Raw genomic sequence first — 19,327 nt, 5'->3', positions numbered from 1 at the left:
GACTGACATTCCCAGATTGATAAAACACTTGGTATCATTAAAAATAATTCCTATAGGTTTTTACATCTGTAGCATCATGACCTTTAAATTATCTTGATGCTTTTTAAGATTGCAGTGCCAAAGCCTGCCTCAACACAGTCACCAACTGTTAATGAGCTAGTATGCCAATACGGTTACACAATGTTGATAATCATGATTAAATTAGTTCTGACTGAAATTCATATGGATTTTATGTGGATGGTAATTAGCCAAGCTGTATATTAACGTTTGTAAAATAAAAAGAATGGTAAGATTTTCATCCCTTAACCCTTTAATTGGAAAAGATAATCTTTTGACACATTACACAGTTTAAGGCACTTATGGCTTTTAATCTTAAGTATTGTAGCACTTGAAGCCCACAATGTTTTTGGTAAATACACCACGTCTTCATTGTTATTTTAAACATGTTGCTGCAATCAGTTTATTCATTGTGAAACCATCCATCTCTCTGATGCGCTAAAATAAGAAAATGTATACCTCCACTCATCAACTTTTGATTCTACTCTCATGTACCATAGTTAGCTCTCCATAAATTAGCTGGAAAAGATTACCCTTGGTTATTTGCAGCAACATGAATGACATTCATGGTCTGGTGTTCTTCTCTGGCCAACCCACCACATCACCTTCCCATGAAAAACCCAAACAGGATGGAGGATCTGTAACTCTCACTCTGGCCAAGCAAACGCAACAGACCAATTAAGAGACAGCCAACTATTTGTACTTCTGACCTCAACTTTACGGATATAATTGCAGGTTTTATGTCAGGTGTAGCAGGGAGGAGTAGGGAATGGCAGACCCAAAATGCAGAGAGCAGGCAGGCAGGCAGGACAACGTTTGAAGAGGAGGATTTATTAATATAACACAAACAAACCAAGGGAGTCCTGTTAACGGCAGCAGCCAAAAACCGATTCCAAAAACAAAGACAAAAGGTATCAAAAAACCAAGGGAATCCAAAAACAGGAATAACCGGGAGCGCTGACACTGGGGGACACAAAACACACAAAATGATCTGACACTGGACAAGGGGTACACAAAGACTAAATACAGAGGGTAACAAGATAACACAAGACAGGTGACACAAGGCTGGGAAACAGGTGAAACACATTAGGCCGGGCAAAGCAATCAAAAAGGAGTGAAACACAAGACAGGAAGTAAAGTGGACAAGACAGAAAACCAGAGACTTCAAAATAAAACAGGAAACGGAGCAAAAGACAACACAGAAAACAGACTACCAAACTAAGACAACACCAAAACCATAACATTTTAGCTGCTTAAAAGTGCACAACAGTCCCATTCCCTTCCTTAATATACATATGTTCATCATAATGCACACTTTACAAGAATAATGCCCACCATAGGTCATGCCTAAACCAACACTTGTAGTACTTACAAGTCCTACAAGAAATGAAAGAATGAGCACTGTGGTGTTTAAGAGAACCTTTTAGACCAGTTCATGTTTGCACAACATTTTTTAAGGATTTCAAGTCATTTTCTGCAAAAAGGGCTGTGGCACTCTTGGAAACACTTCATAAGCAGTCACATTGCTAATAAAGGGACAATGTTATGACGTCTTCTTGCAGTTGGCAAACTAATCCCAAGAGAATAGTAATGACTCTTTAAATGGTGTGATTTGATTAGGGAGAACAGTTTGCTGTCTCTGAACAGACTTTTGTGAGCTATGCTACTCTACTTTTAACAAAACTAAGAGTCTACAGCCATGCAAGAGGCTCGGTGGTGCTGTAGGCACAGCGGGATCACCAAAGTGATTGAAATGTATCCTGAGGGAGGCAGGAATGTGTGTCCCAAATTTAATGGTGATCAATCCCATTCTTGTCAAGACATTTCCCTCAAAACCACAGATTTCACCCATAGAGGAACAAACGGCACCACTAGTAACCATGGGATTCATGTTCTGGGGACCATGAATGACAACGTTTTTGTATTTCACTAGATCTTTTTTGGTGGCAAATATATTTTCTCTCAAAGAGTTGTGTGTCAAAGGTAACACTTGGCAGGGAGATCTATAGATACAGGGCCACGAACGGATCAGCCCCAGCTTACATCCAGGACATGGTCAAACCATATACCCCAACCCGCCCACTTCGCTCTGCATCAGCCAACCTGCTTGCTGCCGCCTCACAGCGAGGGAGAACTAATCACTCAACGAAATACCGACTGTTTGCTGTCCTGGCTCTCAAATGGTGGAAAGAGCTCCCTATTGACATCATGATGGCTGAAAGCCTACACATCTTCCGGCGAAGACTAAAAACACATCTCTTCAGACTACACCTCGGATAAACATTATTTAAAGCTAATGTACTTGCTCTTACTACTTGTTGTCTGGAGTTTGAACCTTCAGATTTGAAAGCACTTAATTGTAAGTCGCTTTGGATAAAAGCGTCAGCAAAATGACATGTAATGTAATACAGATGAAATGAATAATTCAAGTTAGACATTAAGGTGCTCATATTATGATCATTTGCAGGTCCATAATTGTATTTAGAGGTTATATCAGAATAGGTTTACATGGATTAATTTTCCAAAAACACCATATTTTTGTTCAGGGGCGTTTCTAGGACTTGAGGAGGTTCGGGGCTTAGCCCGGAACCATTTAAATAAACTGAATGCAACGCAAAACAGCAACTGGCTTGCCTAGCTTGTTAAAGTGTATGTTCATTTTAGCTGGCTAGTTTGTAGATGTTAGTTAGATGGCAACAACATTTGGCCTAATCATAACTGGGCTGGCAACCCAAAGGCCAAGGTTTTGTTACCAGATCTGTGTGGTGACTTATAATTTGTGGGGGTCTGGGGGTCCTCCCCCATAACATTTTAAACATTAAACACTTCATTTCCTGCAGCCAGGTGAATTTTTATGCACCTATTTCTACCTTTTTCTGAATCAATTTATGCTGGAAATATCTTTATGTAAAGGGAAACAGATTACAATCCAAATATAAGAACATAATGGAATATATTGCAGTAAGGCTCTAAGGCATTCTGTATTGCTTTCAACTATTTATTCTCCTTTGAATCAACTTTTCTAATTATATCTGAGTCAGCAGTTCAGTTCAGTTTTATTTGTCATTGCTACATCATAACAACGAAATATTGTTAGAGCAAAAACAAACAGACAGGCATATCATTTTAAGCTGTTCACCCGCTTGTTTTATCTATATATGTCCCCATGAGAAGTAGCACATATGTAGCCATGCGTAATTTACTCTTCCCTCCTCTTTTGTTGGGGAAGTAACCTCCTTAAATGTGCATGTGACAACTATTCACCTTAATGATACATTAATTCATTTTAATGAATTAATAAACCCCTGGACTGTAATATTTCAGATGTGTTCAAGCAAGATTTCGCAGGAGTAGGCCTGCTCATGTTCAAAAGTTTGTGTATATTCAAAATATATAAATATATATACATCCCATCTGTGTTCTCTGTGATTTAGAGGACTTGTGGAGGAGTAGGCCTAATAAAACTTATGTTGTCCTTTTTTTTCACCTTATACTAAAAACTTATTCACTCCCTTATGGAGTTAGATTCCCCTTTACACCTTGTAGCATGTAACAACCAGAAACAGCAGCAAATTAGAGTCATCCCCAAAACATGTAGTAGGCTAAGCACTGTAATGCAAGGTTAATAAAGCTGAGTCCTTAGTTGCAATTTCCAAGATGAACCACTTCTCACACCACTTTAAAGGAGAAGAGAAGAGAGATGGCAGCTACCAGCTAACAGCTAGCAGCTAACAGGGCAAACTACCTGCCGGCAGGATTGAGACAGGGTAGGTAAATTTAAACGATGTCTGAGTTGAAAACACATCTTGTTGTTATGTAAGGGCCCTGTTCATGTTGCACAGACATTTTAATTGCATTTTGTGTCTGTTAAGAGGCACAAAGGCACTCTAAAACTTGCCCTGACAACTGCTGTTTTAGCTCAGTGGAAGCTCCTTTTCCACTTACTACTCCGTGTTGCCTGCACTGATTCGGGTCGGGGTTTTTTCAATCGAAAGTAAACGCATATTTATAGCGATCAAGATTAACGTAAAAATTGGCCGGAATTCTCCTTTAACTTCAATGTAGCCTAATGGTAGGCAAGGCAAGACAAGGCAGCTTTATTTTTATAGCACATTTCAGCAACAGGGCAATTCAAAGTGCTTTACATAAAACATTAAAGAGCAGTTAGAAGACAATTAAAAACAATTTAAAAACATTAAAAGACAAGAATAAAATTGATAGTGCAGTATAAGAATACAAGTTACAGTGTAGTATAAGAAATTAAAGTTAATAAAATAGATTATTTAAAGAAAAGCAACATCAAAAAGATAGGTCTTTAGCTTAGATTTAAAAGAACTGAGAGTTGCAGCGGACCTACAGGTTTCTGGGAGTTTGTTCCAAAGATGTGGAGCATAAAAACTGAACGCTGCTTCCCCCTGTTTAGTTCTGACTCTGGGGACAACAAGTAGACCTGTCCCAGACGACCTGAGAGGTCTGGGTGGGTCATAATGTAGTAGCAAATCAGAAATGTATTTTGGCCCTAAACCGTTTAGTGATTTATAAACCAGTAAAAGTATTTTGAAATCAGTTCTTTGAGGCACAGGGAGCCAGTGTAAAGACTTCAGAACTGGAGTGATGTGATCCACTTTCTTGGTTTTAATGAGGACTTGAGCAGCAGCGTTCTGAATCAGTTGCAGCTGTCTGATTGATTTTTTAGGGAGACCTGTAAAGACACCGTTACAGTAGTCAAGTCTACTGAAGATAAAAGCATGGACAAGTTTTTCCAGATCCTGCTGAGACATAAGTCTTTTAACCCTTGATATATTTTTAAGGTGATAATAGGCTGATTTTTTAATTATGTTAATGTGGCTTTTAAAATTCAGGTCTGAGTCCATGACTACACCAAGATTTCTGGCTTTGTCTGTTTTTAACATTGTCGTTTGAAGCTGAGGTAGAGCGCTTTTTGGCTTCAGCTTGAAAAGTTGCATTTTCAACACAGTCTTTTTCACCGCTGCTTGCAGTCGCCATGGCGACAACACATCATGGGCTTTGCTTATCTGATCTCCTGGATCTTCGATGACTCGGTACCGCGGCGGCGGTCTTGTAGTCTCTCCTACCCGTGTTGAGAGGGCGAGTTCTCACTGTAGGTTCATGGTGATTTTGGTAGTCTTGACTTTTCACAGCAAGACACGCGATCAGGCACACGGAGGGAGAGACCGAAGGACGGACAGAGAGAGAGAGAGACACACACACACACACACACACACACACACACACACAGCCACAGCTACAATTACCACAGTTTCCCCACTCATCCTGTCTCTCTTCTATCGGGAGAGAGAGAGAGAGAGAGAGAGAGAGAGAGAGAGGGGGGATCGCTTTATGACAGGCGCGGAGAAATAAGCATCCGGTATGAATGGCCAGGCGATCAGGCACGTTTACATAGGCTATTGTCCAGTTTCATATTTGTCAGTCAACTTTTCAAAACACATTCGGGGCTACACTCAAAACAGCTCAGCTGAGTTTTTGTTGTACTGCAGATTGCTGCAGCTCCTCTTTTCAGCTTGTTGAGCTCTCCATTTTAGCTACAGAGTGAGGCATCACACTTCTATTCCGTCTTTGTTGGGAGTCGTACATGCGCAGTAGCTAGGTAAGGACTAGCCTACTAGCCAGTCAGAAGCAGAGTTTGAGGGCGTGTCACGCTAGCAGCTAGGCGAACATTATAACGTGTGTTACAAAGTGACGCACGTTTGTCACCAAATTAAAGGCTGGACTACAATAGAGCTGTTTGGAGCAGTTTGTGAACAGTGTTTTCTGTTGGAGATGGTAAGTAACTTTGGGGTGGACTTTGGGCTTTTTCACTTTGTAAACTTATAACGTTCACAAAAAAGATATATAACACAATAAAGGAAAGGGGAAAAGCCAAAAAGCACAATATGAGCACTTTAATATTAAGGTGTAGCCATGCATCAATGGACATGTGAAACAGACGTGCGTAATGTGTAATGCGGTTGCTAGGGGGAGAACAAGATGTTCTGGAAGATGTGTGTGTGCTGGATGCTGGTGAACACGTAAACACATCTCCATAACATATTGTATACACTTGATTCAGGTATAAGAGAACTTATTGTGAATCAGGATGTGAGATTGCTTGTGTGTTTAAATTTGGGCATTACGCACTTTAGGCATTACGCATTTTGACCCATGCGCCATCACATGTCAAAACAAAAAGAAAACGTGGACAAGAAAAACAACTAATACAACTAATACACATACAAACGCATTATTTGTCTTTTAATGTAATTTTCATTGATAAAATGTTATGTTTGTAATAAGAAATCATTTACTTTTTCATCATTAATTTTATTTGAAGGATGAGAATCAAAAACTATCGTGAATTATCACTGCATGAGTGTTAACATGATACACAGATATACACAACAAAGCACACATTCTGTTATTTACATGCAGATGCACACAATACGGTCTTAGAATGTCAAGGTGAAATTATCTTTATGCATTGTTGTTTGTATGCATGTTTGTTCACAATGGTAGAAAAATAAGCAAAAGAAGATATTATGATATAAAAGTCTAAAAATTAGTAAAATAGGACTTAGGACTCATCACTTATATCCACTTGTATCTGCTTTAGAGTTTTTCTAACATAAACGTTAATGTTCTTTATATTCCCTTTGCCAGTTTTTTAAGGCCAAAGCTTTTATATCTCCTGAATTTGGTAAGCTTTGTTATTCTAGAAACTATATTTATCAAGAAATTCATGTCACAGCAGAAGAAGAACAGAAGTATGCCTGAGTGTACTTGTAAAAATGTCATTGGCATTGCAGAACAATATCCTGCAAAAATTATACCTGCAGGTGTCATGAAAGAAGTAATGTTTGTGTCTAATGGTGTCTGGCAACTGACTTAATCATTGGACAGCAGGCCAATGAGATTTGCGCTATCTCCAGCATTCAGCACCATGCTGAGTCATGTCCTGCATATAGGCAAATACTGAGCCCACAGGAGCCCAGAGGAGGGAGACAAAGTAAAAATAAACATCTGCTGATTTGAAAAACACAGTCTGAAATTGTATCAATCAAAATTCCCTCTCACTTTTTTTTTTAATCAGTGAGGCATAACAAAGCACAGCAGGTGAATAAACAGAAGCAAACGTAACAGAACATTGTGAAATACAAGCTATTCTGTCAAAGGATGTGAGAGGGTGGAGAAACTAGAAATATAGACAGGGGAAATTATAATAAAAAGGGAACAAAAGGAAGAATAAACTAACAAGCATGACAATGGTGCATATTATCTGTCAGCATTACTATAATTTCTAAATTACACGAAGTCCCCTGGCTTAAAACTCTAGGAAATCTATATCTCATTTTAAACCGTTATTGAAACGGAGATCAATAGATCAACATAAAAAAGCAAAGACACACGTCCACAAGGATCAATGAGTAATTTCTTTTCATCAAACAGGCTAGTTCAAAGGTTGTGAGATAGGAATAAAGGTCAATGCATCCAATTTCTTACATTATCACACTACCTCCTGATGGAGGAATAGAACAATAAACACCACCAAAAAGCTCAGACTTGACTGCATAAAGGCAGCAAATTTGTCTTTGTGTGACAAACAGTAAAATTCTGTCAGGTGTTAATGCACAAAGGGGTTAACTCACAAGGTACAGGAATGCTCAGCTATTGCAGTAAAGCAAACAATCTCATGTTGTTTCATTTGGAAAGATGCCTCTGCAAATCATAAACAGCATGGTGCATGAATATACTTATTCCCTTTTGCATTCGGCTAGAAAAGGTCAAATACAAAAACAAAGTAGAGCTAGAGGTAATAAAGAAACAGTGTTACTTTTACTTTGTCCACCAGCGTGCACTGACAAGTGTATTTTTTTAACTCTAAAATGTCCCTCTGTAAAATATGGATATTGGCAGGCCCAACATCAGGAATTATAGACAGGGTGACAACAAATTGGCGTTTTTATTCAACCCACTCCAGTAGCATTGACCTTTGCATGGGTAATTTGTGTGAATTACCTTAGTAAAGTCATTAAACACATGGTGCAGATGACCACTGAAAACATTAACGCATCCAATCCAGTCACTGATGTAGGCTATACTGCAACAGGGAATATAAAGCAACAATAGGATTGGCGATATTGGGGGGATGGAGAGTTGCCATACTATTTATACTGAGGTTTCTTACCCTTAAATATCTCAGGTTGTAGCTATTGTAGGTAATGTAGCAAAAAAAAGCAGCAGACATTTCCACTTCCGCTTTTCAATTCAATTCAATTCAATTTTATTTATAGTATCAAATCATAACAAGAGTTATCTCGAGACACTTTACAGATAGAGTAGGTCTAGACCACACTCTATAATTTACAAAGCCCCAACAATTCTAATAATTCCCCCAGGAGCACAGTGGCGAGGAAAAACTCCCTATTAGGAAGAAACCTCGGACAGACCCAGGCTCTTGGTAGGCGGTGTCTGACGGTGCCGGTTGGGGATGCGATGAACAGTGGCAATAATAGTCACATTAATAATGGAACAGTGACTTTCAGTTTCCCAAAAAAATATAATACGCTACAGTAAGCTATAGCCTTTCGCATTATCTTGTCTTATTTTTTGATTTCATTATTATTTAAAATAACTAAACGGATGATGACGGTTGATGTAGGTCTAAATTATTTATAAGAAAAAATATGTGTTTGTGATTTTTAATAGGCTATATGGTAGAAATGGTAAACCACAATTAGTTTCTCAGACATACCGGTTGAAATCGTGTTTTTGCTCAGGCATCTGCAAAGTATCAGGAAATAAAAGGACCTTACCAAAGCAGGAGTTGATGAAGCCGTACCAGCAGCAGCCGCTGCGTCCCAGCAGCCACTTCCCCCGAATACTGGAGGCGAAACTGAGAGTGGTGCCGAACAAACACACCAGCATGTCACTGACACTGATGTTCAGCAACAGCATGTTCACCGGTGTTCGCAGCTTCTTGAATTTGCAAAACAAAAGCAGCACAATGAAGTTGTTAAGGAAGCCAAAAGTCATGATGAAGCCCAGCACCACGGACAGCACTACGAAGCCCGTCGGGGAGAGCCTCTCCGTGGCCGCCGGCGCGTCCACCAGCTCCCGGTCATCGCTCATGTTGAAGCTGTAATTCAAACCACCCTGGCCAGAAAACATCCTGCTGTCCACTTATCGCAACTTGTTTTCCTTCGAACCGTTTTGGTAGTTAAAAAGTCACTTTGCTCACGTGGAAAGTTCATGAATAGCAGCTTCCTTTTTCAAGTCTTTCTTGATGTTGTTTTTCCTTTGGGACGTTAAGACCTGCGCTTCATGTTCTCAAAAAAGCGCATTCCTCCACTGCAGCATGTAGCTAGCTTCTAACTTGTTCCTATAAAACTGACACTGACACAAATGCTAAAAAAAACAAAACATTGTAGCCTAACCATAAAGTGCCACATGTTACGTTAACGCATCACGCGTCCCCTTCTCCGTATTCAGCACATTTCAGTAGGAAGCGCACAAGCCTCTTTAATATTTGGCCAAAGCTGTCATTATTCATCACCGTTTATCACAACACTCAATCTGGTCTGGCATCTCCAAGTCACCACTTTTAGATGAATAGTAGGCTGATCCGCGCATAGACTCCCGCAAGATTAAAGGTGTTGCATGAAGTGCGCTCTTCTCCGCTACCCAGCATCTTTTAAAGGCGAATCTTACGTCACGGAATGTGTGTGTGTGTGCGTGCGGGCGTGTGTGTGTAAAGGAGAGAGAGAGAGAGAGAGAGAGAGAGAGAGAGGCTCCTTGTACATGTATTTAGGTACAGTAGGGTCAGCTGTTTTTAAAATACAGACCTGCTGAAGGAAGGGAAATCTACAACAACCCTGTTCAATTATCACATGGTTCTTTTGAGGCTACATAGCTGCACATTAAAATCCATTTGCAGTAAATGTAATTGCTTATCTGTCACTTAGGTAGCTTAAAGGAACACGCCGACTTATTGGGAATTTAGCTTATTCACCGTAACCCCCAGAGTTAGACAAGTCGATAGATAACCTTCTCATCTCCGTGAGTGCTGTAACGCTGTCTGACGGCTCCAGCGGCATCAGGCCAGCACAGAACATGCAGGTGAATGGTTCCAGTAATCCTACTGCTCCGAATAAGTGACAAAATAACTCCAACATGTTCCTATTTAAATGTTGTGATTTATAGAGTCACAGCGTGTACAAAAAACAACGTAACATGAGACACAGCCGTCTTCTAACTGTAAACAAACCTGGAACTATATTCTCAGGCGGAAGAATATAGTACTTGGGCGGAGTGATATGCTTGCAGCAAGCCTGTCTGAGAATATAGTTCCCGGTTTGTTTACTGTTAGAAGACAGCTGTGTCTCATGTTAAGTTGTTTTTTGTACACGCTCTGACTATACAAATCTCAACATGTAAATAGGAACATGTTGGCGTTATTTTGTCACTTTTGTCACAATTGGGAGCAGTAGGCTAGTTGGAACCAGTTACCTGCAGGATCTGTGCTGGGCTAAGCTAATGCTGGAGCCGTCAGGCAGCGTTACAGCACGCACGGAGATGAGAAGGGTATGTATCGACTTGTCTTACTCTGGGGGTTACTGTGAATAAGCTAAATTCCCAATAAGTCGGCGCTTTCCTTTAAGCACCAAATGAGCAGTAGATGGCTGAGTCTCTGTACTTTGTGCGCTGGGGAATGTCATATTTTTTATGACATATTTGGCATGTAATGGTTATTTGTAAACCTGACCAAAATCATTTCAAGACGGTAATATCTGTTGTCCTGCAGGCCATCTGTGCATGTCCTCACATCAGTTTAACATGGTGCTTTTAATGTGGTTTAACTGGTTTAACATGGTGCTTTTAATGCGGCTGCCTGTATGTATGCTGTTGTTCTTTATTATCTCTGTTGTGTAGTTTTTATACTGATAGTCCTAAAAGCAAAGTCCAACATGAGAGTTGCTGATGTTGTATAGTTAAGACTAATATACTAAGCAGATCCTTGCTTGTGATATGTCAAAATATTTCATGTAAAAAGGCATGTTGATAAAAGTGTGAAACCTTTTGGTTTACGCAGTTTATTTCTGTACAGTTTAAAGATACACATTTTATTTTGAAAAAAAATATTTTAATAGTTGGAAAATTATAGTCATCTTGACCTTCCTGATAATCCTTGTTCACTCATAATCTGAGTGATGTACAATTCATTGGATCATAATGGTGTTTTCCCTCTGCATTGACCCTGCAATTCTGGTATTCAGTTGCCAATGTCAGTTCAGTTTCCCAAGTTTTTACTTTTGATGATGCAGCAGGGCCACAAATTATGAAACAGAAGCTGTGTGTTTTCATCCACTATTAACAACTGTCAGGTGGTCAATTACCAAACACCTCCGTCCACAGGTGGGTTGTTCTGAAAATGATCTCTGAGGGATTCTATCAGCCAATGGTGTAACCCTATCAAAACATGCCAAAAAACAACAAACATACAGAAAGCAGATAAGGTGTGTTGCATCCTCATGGTCTTTGATAATAAAATGAAAATGTGTCCCTCTTCCTCTGACATTTAATTTGCATTAAGTAGTTCTCTGCTGACAAAGCAATCATTTTATACATGAGTAATTTATGAGGGAAATTGCTTCTGTTTATTTCAGTCAGCTCCAGTGAATGTACAAACCTTCCTGACACAAAATAAGTCTTTAGATGTGCTGTAAAGGTTCTATTAAAAAGTCCTTACAAATAATCATGCTGTGATCATCTAACCTCCAATGCTTCGGTCTAATTTAGTTTATTTATCTTGTCTTACAGTGGATGGCAATTTGTGAGGATATTCATGGTCTTGAAAGAAAACAGTCAATTGGAAAGATGTGTTTCATTACAGAATAATTTACTGAATTAATTGTGTTTTCTGCCATCTCAGTGACTTAAAATGGGCAGCTGCATTCAGAAGAAAAATTAGATGTGCCATTCAAGATGTGAACAACTGGATTATCCTCAGATGAGTGTTCATATCTGTACCTTCTGCCAGGTCTCAGAGTACAAAGATGGCCAGGAAATGAATTGTTGAACTGTGACTGTCTTCAGCCCATATTTATCAGTAGGGCTGGGCGATAAAACGATAACGATATGTATCGCGATAGACACATAATCAATATCAATAGAAAATGCGGTCGATAAAACGTTCGATAACTTGTTTTTCTTCATCAGAAGAAACCAGAGGTTGTGAATCAAGTTTGGTTGCATGAACAAAGGCCCTCACTCTCTGGCAACCTAGCAACGTGGGGAGTGACACTCTAACAGCCAATCATGTAACAGTATCATTTTTGGTTGCGCCACATCGCTGTCTCGTGTTCTTCAATAACAGAACCGGCGTGGAGTGGAAAGTGAGTGCCGGAGCGAGCGAGGAAATTGTTGATAAAACAGGAAAAGTCAGTATGGCAGTTTTGGGGATTTTATAAGTCTGACCGTAGTCAGACCAATGTCGTCAGACCGTCGTCCCCACCAACACTGGTAATAGGCCTACCATAAACTTGTTTTACCACTTTAGCCGTGCTCACACTTTCGAGCACAGCCGTATCCGCCATCAACGTCCAACAACATCTGCTGCTGCAACACTGCACAAGCAGCAGACCACCATGGAGAGGTACTCTGCATCAGCGCCTTACTAAACGCTACAAAGAAATAACGGAGGCAGACATGCTGAGCACTGTCCAGAAGCCAGGTTACCAACCTAGCACTAAACCTGCAGAAAATAGTTCCCCTAACACTTTGCACTATTTTATGACACTTTATTAAGCATTTCTTACTTATTCGTTAATTTTGCACCTTAATGTTAAGAGATAATTGTTAAGTGTTCATTGTGATTTTAGACCTGTTTACATTTTAATTATGTTTTCCATGGTTGTGTTGACATTTTTGCTTTTATAATTGAGGGGATTATAATCAGAGCAGGGTTAAGTTTTAAATAAAAATGTTTAAATTTAATATATTTTTCTCCTGGTCCTTATTTTAAATAGGTCATAAAAAATATCAATAATTATCGATATCGACCGATATGAAAAACTTATATCGTGATACAGTTTTCAACCATATCGCCCAGCCCTATTTATCAGAATATAATCCTAATGCATTTAGACTCTGTGTATACTTAACTCAGATGGGCAGATGTCACTTAGTTGAATTCAACTAAGTGATCATTGCCAGTCTCTGTCTCTCTCCGCTCATTGGCTGTGAAGATGATAAAGGGCTAAGCAAAAATAAAACAGAAAACAAATCACTCTGAGAGCACTGAATGTGTGCACCAAATTTCATACATCTAATATGTTGAGAGCCAGTTCACCTAAAACCACACATTTCAACATCATCAGTTATCATTCACACCACTGTCTCACGACTTCAGACGCTGCAGCCCAATGCCTTCATGGTTATCACTGGGGATTTTAATCGTGTTTCACTGGACATATCACTCCCGGACTTTCAACAATATTTAAACTGCCCCACTAGAGACAATACAACTCTGGAGTTCCTGTATGCAAATGCTAAGGATGCACATAGTGCCACTGCCCTCTCCCACTTGGCAAATGGGGTCATGACCTTGTCTTGCTATATCCAAAGTATGTTCCTCTTGTCCAGCGGCAGCCTGTCCACACAAGGACTGTGAGAAGGTGGACTCAGGAGGCTGAGGAGGCACTGCAGGACTGCTTTGAGATGGGAGGACATCAATAACCTGGCAGACTGCATCACAGAGTATATTAAATTCTATGAATTCTGTGCCCTCCCGGACTGTACGCTGCTTTCCCAATAACAAGCAATCACTAGTGGCCTAAAGTTCTTCTAAATGAGAAGAAGAAAGCTTTCAAGTCATGGGACAGACAGAGGAAAGTACAGCAAGAACTGCGGGAGAAACTAAGGGAGTTTAAAGACTCCTCCAGGAGGAAGCTTGAGGCCAGACTACAACAGAACAATGTGAGGGAGGTGTGGACGGGGATGAAAGAGATCACCAGTCTGTTATTTATAATTTCCTACATCATATGGTGCACAGTGGAGGTAAACAGTGTGTAAACAGTGGAGGAGCATGAATGTGGTACTTGATATGTTTAGAAATACAGTATATGTCTCCCTCATAAACATATATGATAAAAGCTTGATCCACAAATTGACATAACAAATACAACACGTGTTAAAACATTAATATATTTTTTTCCAAATTAAACAAAACAAACTTTATTATGACATACTCATTTGCAATTTCTTTCTTTCTTTTCTTTTTTTTTAATTCTCAAAAGTTAATATTTTACCATCTGATTGAAATGAAAATAAAAGAGTTTAAATTGCAGTAGGAATTAAAATATTTGCTAAGGGAAAACATGTACAGTATGTCGTTGAGGTGAGTCCTGTTCTCTAACCAGAGTGCAATAATACCTGCAGTATAAAATAACATACTGTATAGTACACATTTAGCATATGCAAATTATATCTTACCACACAAAAGCTTACAGCGCCAAACAGGTTACAGTGGTTGAAATGGGAAAATCAACAAGGTGTTCAACAAGGTTGGTTTACTGGACTGTGGAAACTTTCGTGTGATGGAATGAATGAGCCATTGTGTCAGTGTTCAGAATAAATTATCCTGCAACTTCAAAGCTACGCCTTATAAAGTATGTTAAATATTTGGCACAATAGTATATTGTTCCATTAGTCTATTAATGGCAACGGCCTTAGTAAGCTCATACTAATAAAATAAACGACTAAAACGAGCGTCACGCAGTCTCTGCAAGAAAAGTCAGGCTGCGAAATCGAGCAAAGACTAATCGCTCATCTGCTATTCCTCGGCCCAACTGTGAAGAGCAAACTCCGGCATGTATGCATCTGTACGTCGTTAAAATGAATAGCTTTTTTATTTTCCCGGTACTTACCTGAATATAAACGTGAGGCAGGATTCGAGTCTGTTGTTCATAAGCGGCGGCTATGAACGGAAGAAATATACGCTGTCAGTTTAGTAGCATGCTAGCTAGCTGTAGCTGATTGCTAATGTGGTGCTAACGCACATCCATTTGGCTTCACAGTATTATTTGTTACTAAGGCGTTGCTGCAGTTTGTAACCTATCTTTAAGATATCCATTTACGTAAACATGATGTGTTGTAGCTAATATACCTGTTAACTTAGTCGGTGGACAAATGCCGCTGATAAATACGTTTATTTGTAGTTGTGAGTGTTGACACTACACCGTGTAGCCTGGTAACTTAACGTTACTGTTTGCTACCAATGTGTACAGTTACCGTGCTAGCCACGTAAACTGCTCCTGCTTGGTGTTGACGTAGCAGCAGCCGCTTGCCTGTCCTGTCAAGCTAGTTCTATTTTATAGGAATTAGGAGCACCAAGTCATTGACAGTCTGCTTAATAAACCAAGACATCCCGAAGACTCGAACTCCACCGAGGACATGTACAATTGTGACTCAAAATGCTGTAGCTGGACTTGAACGTGTGGCTCGTTGGGTTCTTGGTCCTGTTGCATTGAGCGGATGATGAAGCGGGTCATCTGGCTGATATCAGGATTAAACAGAAGAATGATGAAGCTACTTTTTGCCCTCGCTTTGATCGCCTACATTGCCTGTAAGTGCACTGAGTTTTGTAATTGAACGTATCTCACCTGTTAAATTGGTATCATACCTGTTGTGACTTTGTTGCCAACCAAACTGTAAACTTGTGTGAGTAGTTTAAACCGATACCACTAACTGGTTGGTGGCCAAGCCCCAACAATGTACCTTGCAAGACGAGTACTGGGTGTTCATACATCGAAAAACCTAAATCATCCTTCTGGTTAAGTGTTGAAGCAGTCGACATACAATACAAATTAGTTGCATTTCAGGATGGTGTACCTTCTCATTTTCAAGGTGTTCCATTATTATTAGAGAGAGAGTTACAGTTTAATGTGATGAATTGGTAAAGGGAATTTACATCCAGAAAGCTATGATATTTATTGTTGAGAGACAGTTACGATTAATTTATCAACAGAAAATTAATCACCAAAAATTTTGCTATTGTTTGATTTATTTATTAAGAAATAACACCAAACATGTATTGGTTTCTGTTTCTCAAATGTGATGATTTGCTTTTTATAACTATTAGGGGTGGTACAGTTCACAAAACCCACGGTTCGGTTCGTGTCACGGTTTTAGGGTCACGGTTTTTGGGTACGGTTCTTGTTATTTTTTCTTTTAATATTTAACACTCCAGAAATATACTTCAACATATGATATATAGCTTAATTACCCACAATGTAGGATAAGGATATTAAGTAATTATATTGTTATATCATGTAATCATGCACAAACTGAATTTGACTTGACTTTAAGCACATTATTGGGACCATGTCTGAGGAAAGCTAGGTGAGATTTTGATACAGCAAGAGAGAAGACATTGATGATTTCAACAAGCGTTTCATTTATTTGGCAAAAAAAAGGGAGAATGTGTATTGCCATCTACAGGAACTTATGTGCCTTTTTAGCACATGAAGATTGAAATATTACAGAATTTCAATTGAAATAACTTGCATTTATCAAACTGCCAACTTCACTGTAGCTCTTACAAAAATGTTATCTTTTAAAAGAAAAAGAGAGGATGCTCCGTCTTTTGAATAAGTCAGAATACGTTAAACATAAAAACAGTTTACATTGTTAGTTAATTTCCTATCCTGCTGGGAAACACAGTCATACGGTTTGACAAAGTACTTATTGGACTTTAACTTATCATTGCACTTACAATAACAAGGGTAGCTGTCCGGTCCTCCTGTACGTCTCATCTCCATTTTTTCCCGCATCCACCGTGTGTGTTTGTGTTTGTGTGTGTGTGTGCGAGCGTCAGTCATGGGGGGAACTGAGCAGCCCAGCCCGCTGAAGAGAGCCGACAGAGAAACAGCAGCGGCTTCAGCGACTTGTGAATTGTTACAGCTTACATTGATGTTAAAAAGTATACAGGTTGGCAGGACGGTCTCAAATGTTTTTTGCTGTACGTTTTGTTGGTAACTTGTCCACACCTCTTCTTTTGCGCGAAAGGGAAACGCACTGTCTGAGGTCACATACGGGCACCTGACGGGCACGAGGCTACATTGCGCATGCGTCGAACCGTGCGGCACACACATGCTCCGAACCGAGACAAGCGGACCGAGCGGTTCGGATGTTTTTTCATGAACCGTACCACTCCTAATAACTATCACTGTAAATTAAATATACTAGTGCAGTGCCCGTTCCAAATGTGCCCATTTGGAACGGGCCGATTGCTTGGCCTTTTGTATTGCTGCTTGTAGAATTCATCAAAACCAAATTGTACCCCAAGATTACTTACAGAAGGACCCCAAACCACTTAATATGCAACTCCCCTGTAGAGCCTACTACTGACTTACAGTGTGGGTTACTTCTACATCAGAGGAAGACATTGTACTACTGTATTTACCTGACAGAATGGTGCAGATTCAGAATTTAATCACAAAATATCACAATGACAATGTGGAGTAATCAGACATTAGCCTCGTGTGTGTGTGTGTGTGTGTGTGTGTGTGTGTTGACAGTGAAGTAGGGGATTTGATTTGCGTGGGTATTTTGGCGATGTTATTAGTTAGCAGTAGACTTAATTAACCCAGGGTGAGTCTGATGAAAAGTGCTGTGTCTACCCGGTTCAGCTCTTGAGATTTTCTCGCATTGCACAGTGCTGTGAAGGAATAATATCCAAGATTACTTTATATTCTGCCTCTTAGAAGTGGTTAGAAGTGGTGAATGTAGGCTAGAGCTCACAGCAACTTCATATTAATATTGTATAGTGACTCAAAAACAGTGTCTGGTAGCCTGCCTATGAGTGGCATCACGCTCTGTCTGCCACTTGTTGTCTGTAGCTGGTTGTGTTTTGCATGTGTGGGATTCTGAAATGTACTTAAATTCGGGAATTGTCGTTTGTTTATTCAAAATCAAAGACAGTCCAAAGTAGTGCTACTTTGCAAATTTTTGTGGGTCTGAGGTGTATTTCACATTTTAGCTGCCAAAGCTCCGCTGCTTTCTTTGACCCGCTCTGTCTCTGGTCCTGCCCTGTACTCACTCAGTGTTGCACTGTGAGAGGGGGAGTGGCCAGCGGCTAGAGCGGCAAAAGCCAATGTGTGCTTCTTTTACCAATATATATTTAATGATATCTTTTGCATTTCTAATCCAAACAACGTCAAACTTGGCACTGCACTTACTCGTGCCTGTAGCAAGACACCTGTCAAGTTTGAAATCCATCGGACTAACGGTTTGAGAGATATGCGCGACAGACAGACAGACGTCACTGCAATTGATAGTTAGATAGATATTGTGACTTTCAAGAGTTCAATTTTGTCTCTGGGAATTTTTAATGGACAACTCATGATTTTCTGACATTTGAAAGGCTAAACAATTAATTGAAATATAATCAACACCGGATTAATCAACATTGAAAGTAATTGTTTATGTATTTCCCAAAAGTATCAAGTGTCAAACAGTGACCTATTTGAAGTTTTGATTGGCTCGTATTGGCAGAAATGTTAGTTTGGTCTGCTTTGCTCAACTGAGTTATTGTTTTGAAGATTGTGTTGCATAATGAACATGGTGTGTCTGTAAAACGCATGATGTCAGCTTTTGTGCCCATCAGGCGACATGGCGGCAAAGTTTTCACAATACATTTTACCATGTTGATTTATATTCATAGAACTAGTTTTATTGACTGGATTTGGCAGCAAAAGCAGGTAGTATTCCGTTCATTTTATTTGATTCTCATCACAGGTAACTAGTAATGCTTTGTAAGGTTGAACTGGCATTTTAATTGCAATAGTGTGGCTGACTATTAAGCATGATTTGTTGTTTCAGCAGGGTTGTATTCAACATTGCCTTTGGTAAGTCCAGGACAAGGCCAAGCAAAGTCAAGTCTGAATTAGAACCAAATACAAATGGACAGATTCAAGACAAAACTGAGTCCTACACCAAGACCAAGATTTAAACTAGGATTTAAACCGCATCTATTCAGTCATTTGTTATTAATTTTAGTTTGTTCTTAACAGTTAACTATGATATAACCTCAATTATAAGTCACCTGGCGTTAAACATGCATTATCAGAAAATAATCAGCAGTGTACTCTATTCTGGGCAGACTGACAGAAGTTAGGTTTAGTAATGTAGATCATTGTGTTGATGTTCCTCCAAATTCAGGTGAGCTCACACATTGTTGCTATCAGGTGATTAC

The 19,327-nt window shown here is 39.5% G+C and overlaps 1 protein-coding gene across 3 annotated transcripts in view; it reads left to right on the top strand.

The window, feature by feature from the left end:
• The first annotated feature begins 14,566 nt into the window (after positions 1-14,566).
• The window catches only part of uxs1 (UDP-glucuronate decarboxylase 1), a 47,719-nt gene continuing 42,958 nt past the window's right edge, over positions 14,567-19,327 (top strand). The window contains exon 1 of one of the 3 annotated variants that reach the window (XM_028590742.1): positions 14,567-14,636. Coding sequence is in view for 1 of the 3 variants with exons in the window: in XM_028590739.1 (XP_028446540.1) it covers positions 15,607-15,697 (91 nt within the window). In the remaining 2 variants the exon portion in view is untranslated. Of the gene's footprint in view, positions 14,637-14,675; positions 15,698-19,327 lie in introns of those variants that run through there. The other 2 variants (XM_028590741.1, XM_028590739.1) reach the window with 2 other exon arrangements.

The sequence above is a fragment of the Perca flavescens genome, chromosome 11, assembly GCF_004354835.1.
Source record: "Perca flavescens isolate YP-PL-M2 chromosome 11, PFLA_1.0, whole genome shotgun sequence".
Classification (NCBI taxonomy): domain Eukaryota; kingdom Metazoa; phylum Chordata; class Actinopteri; order Perciformes; family Percidae; genus Perca; species Perca flavescens.
The sequence above is the reverse complement of the archived record's forward strand: the minus strand, read 5'-3'. Positions and strand labels throughout refer to the sequence as shown.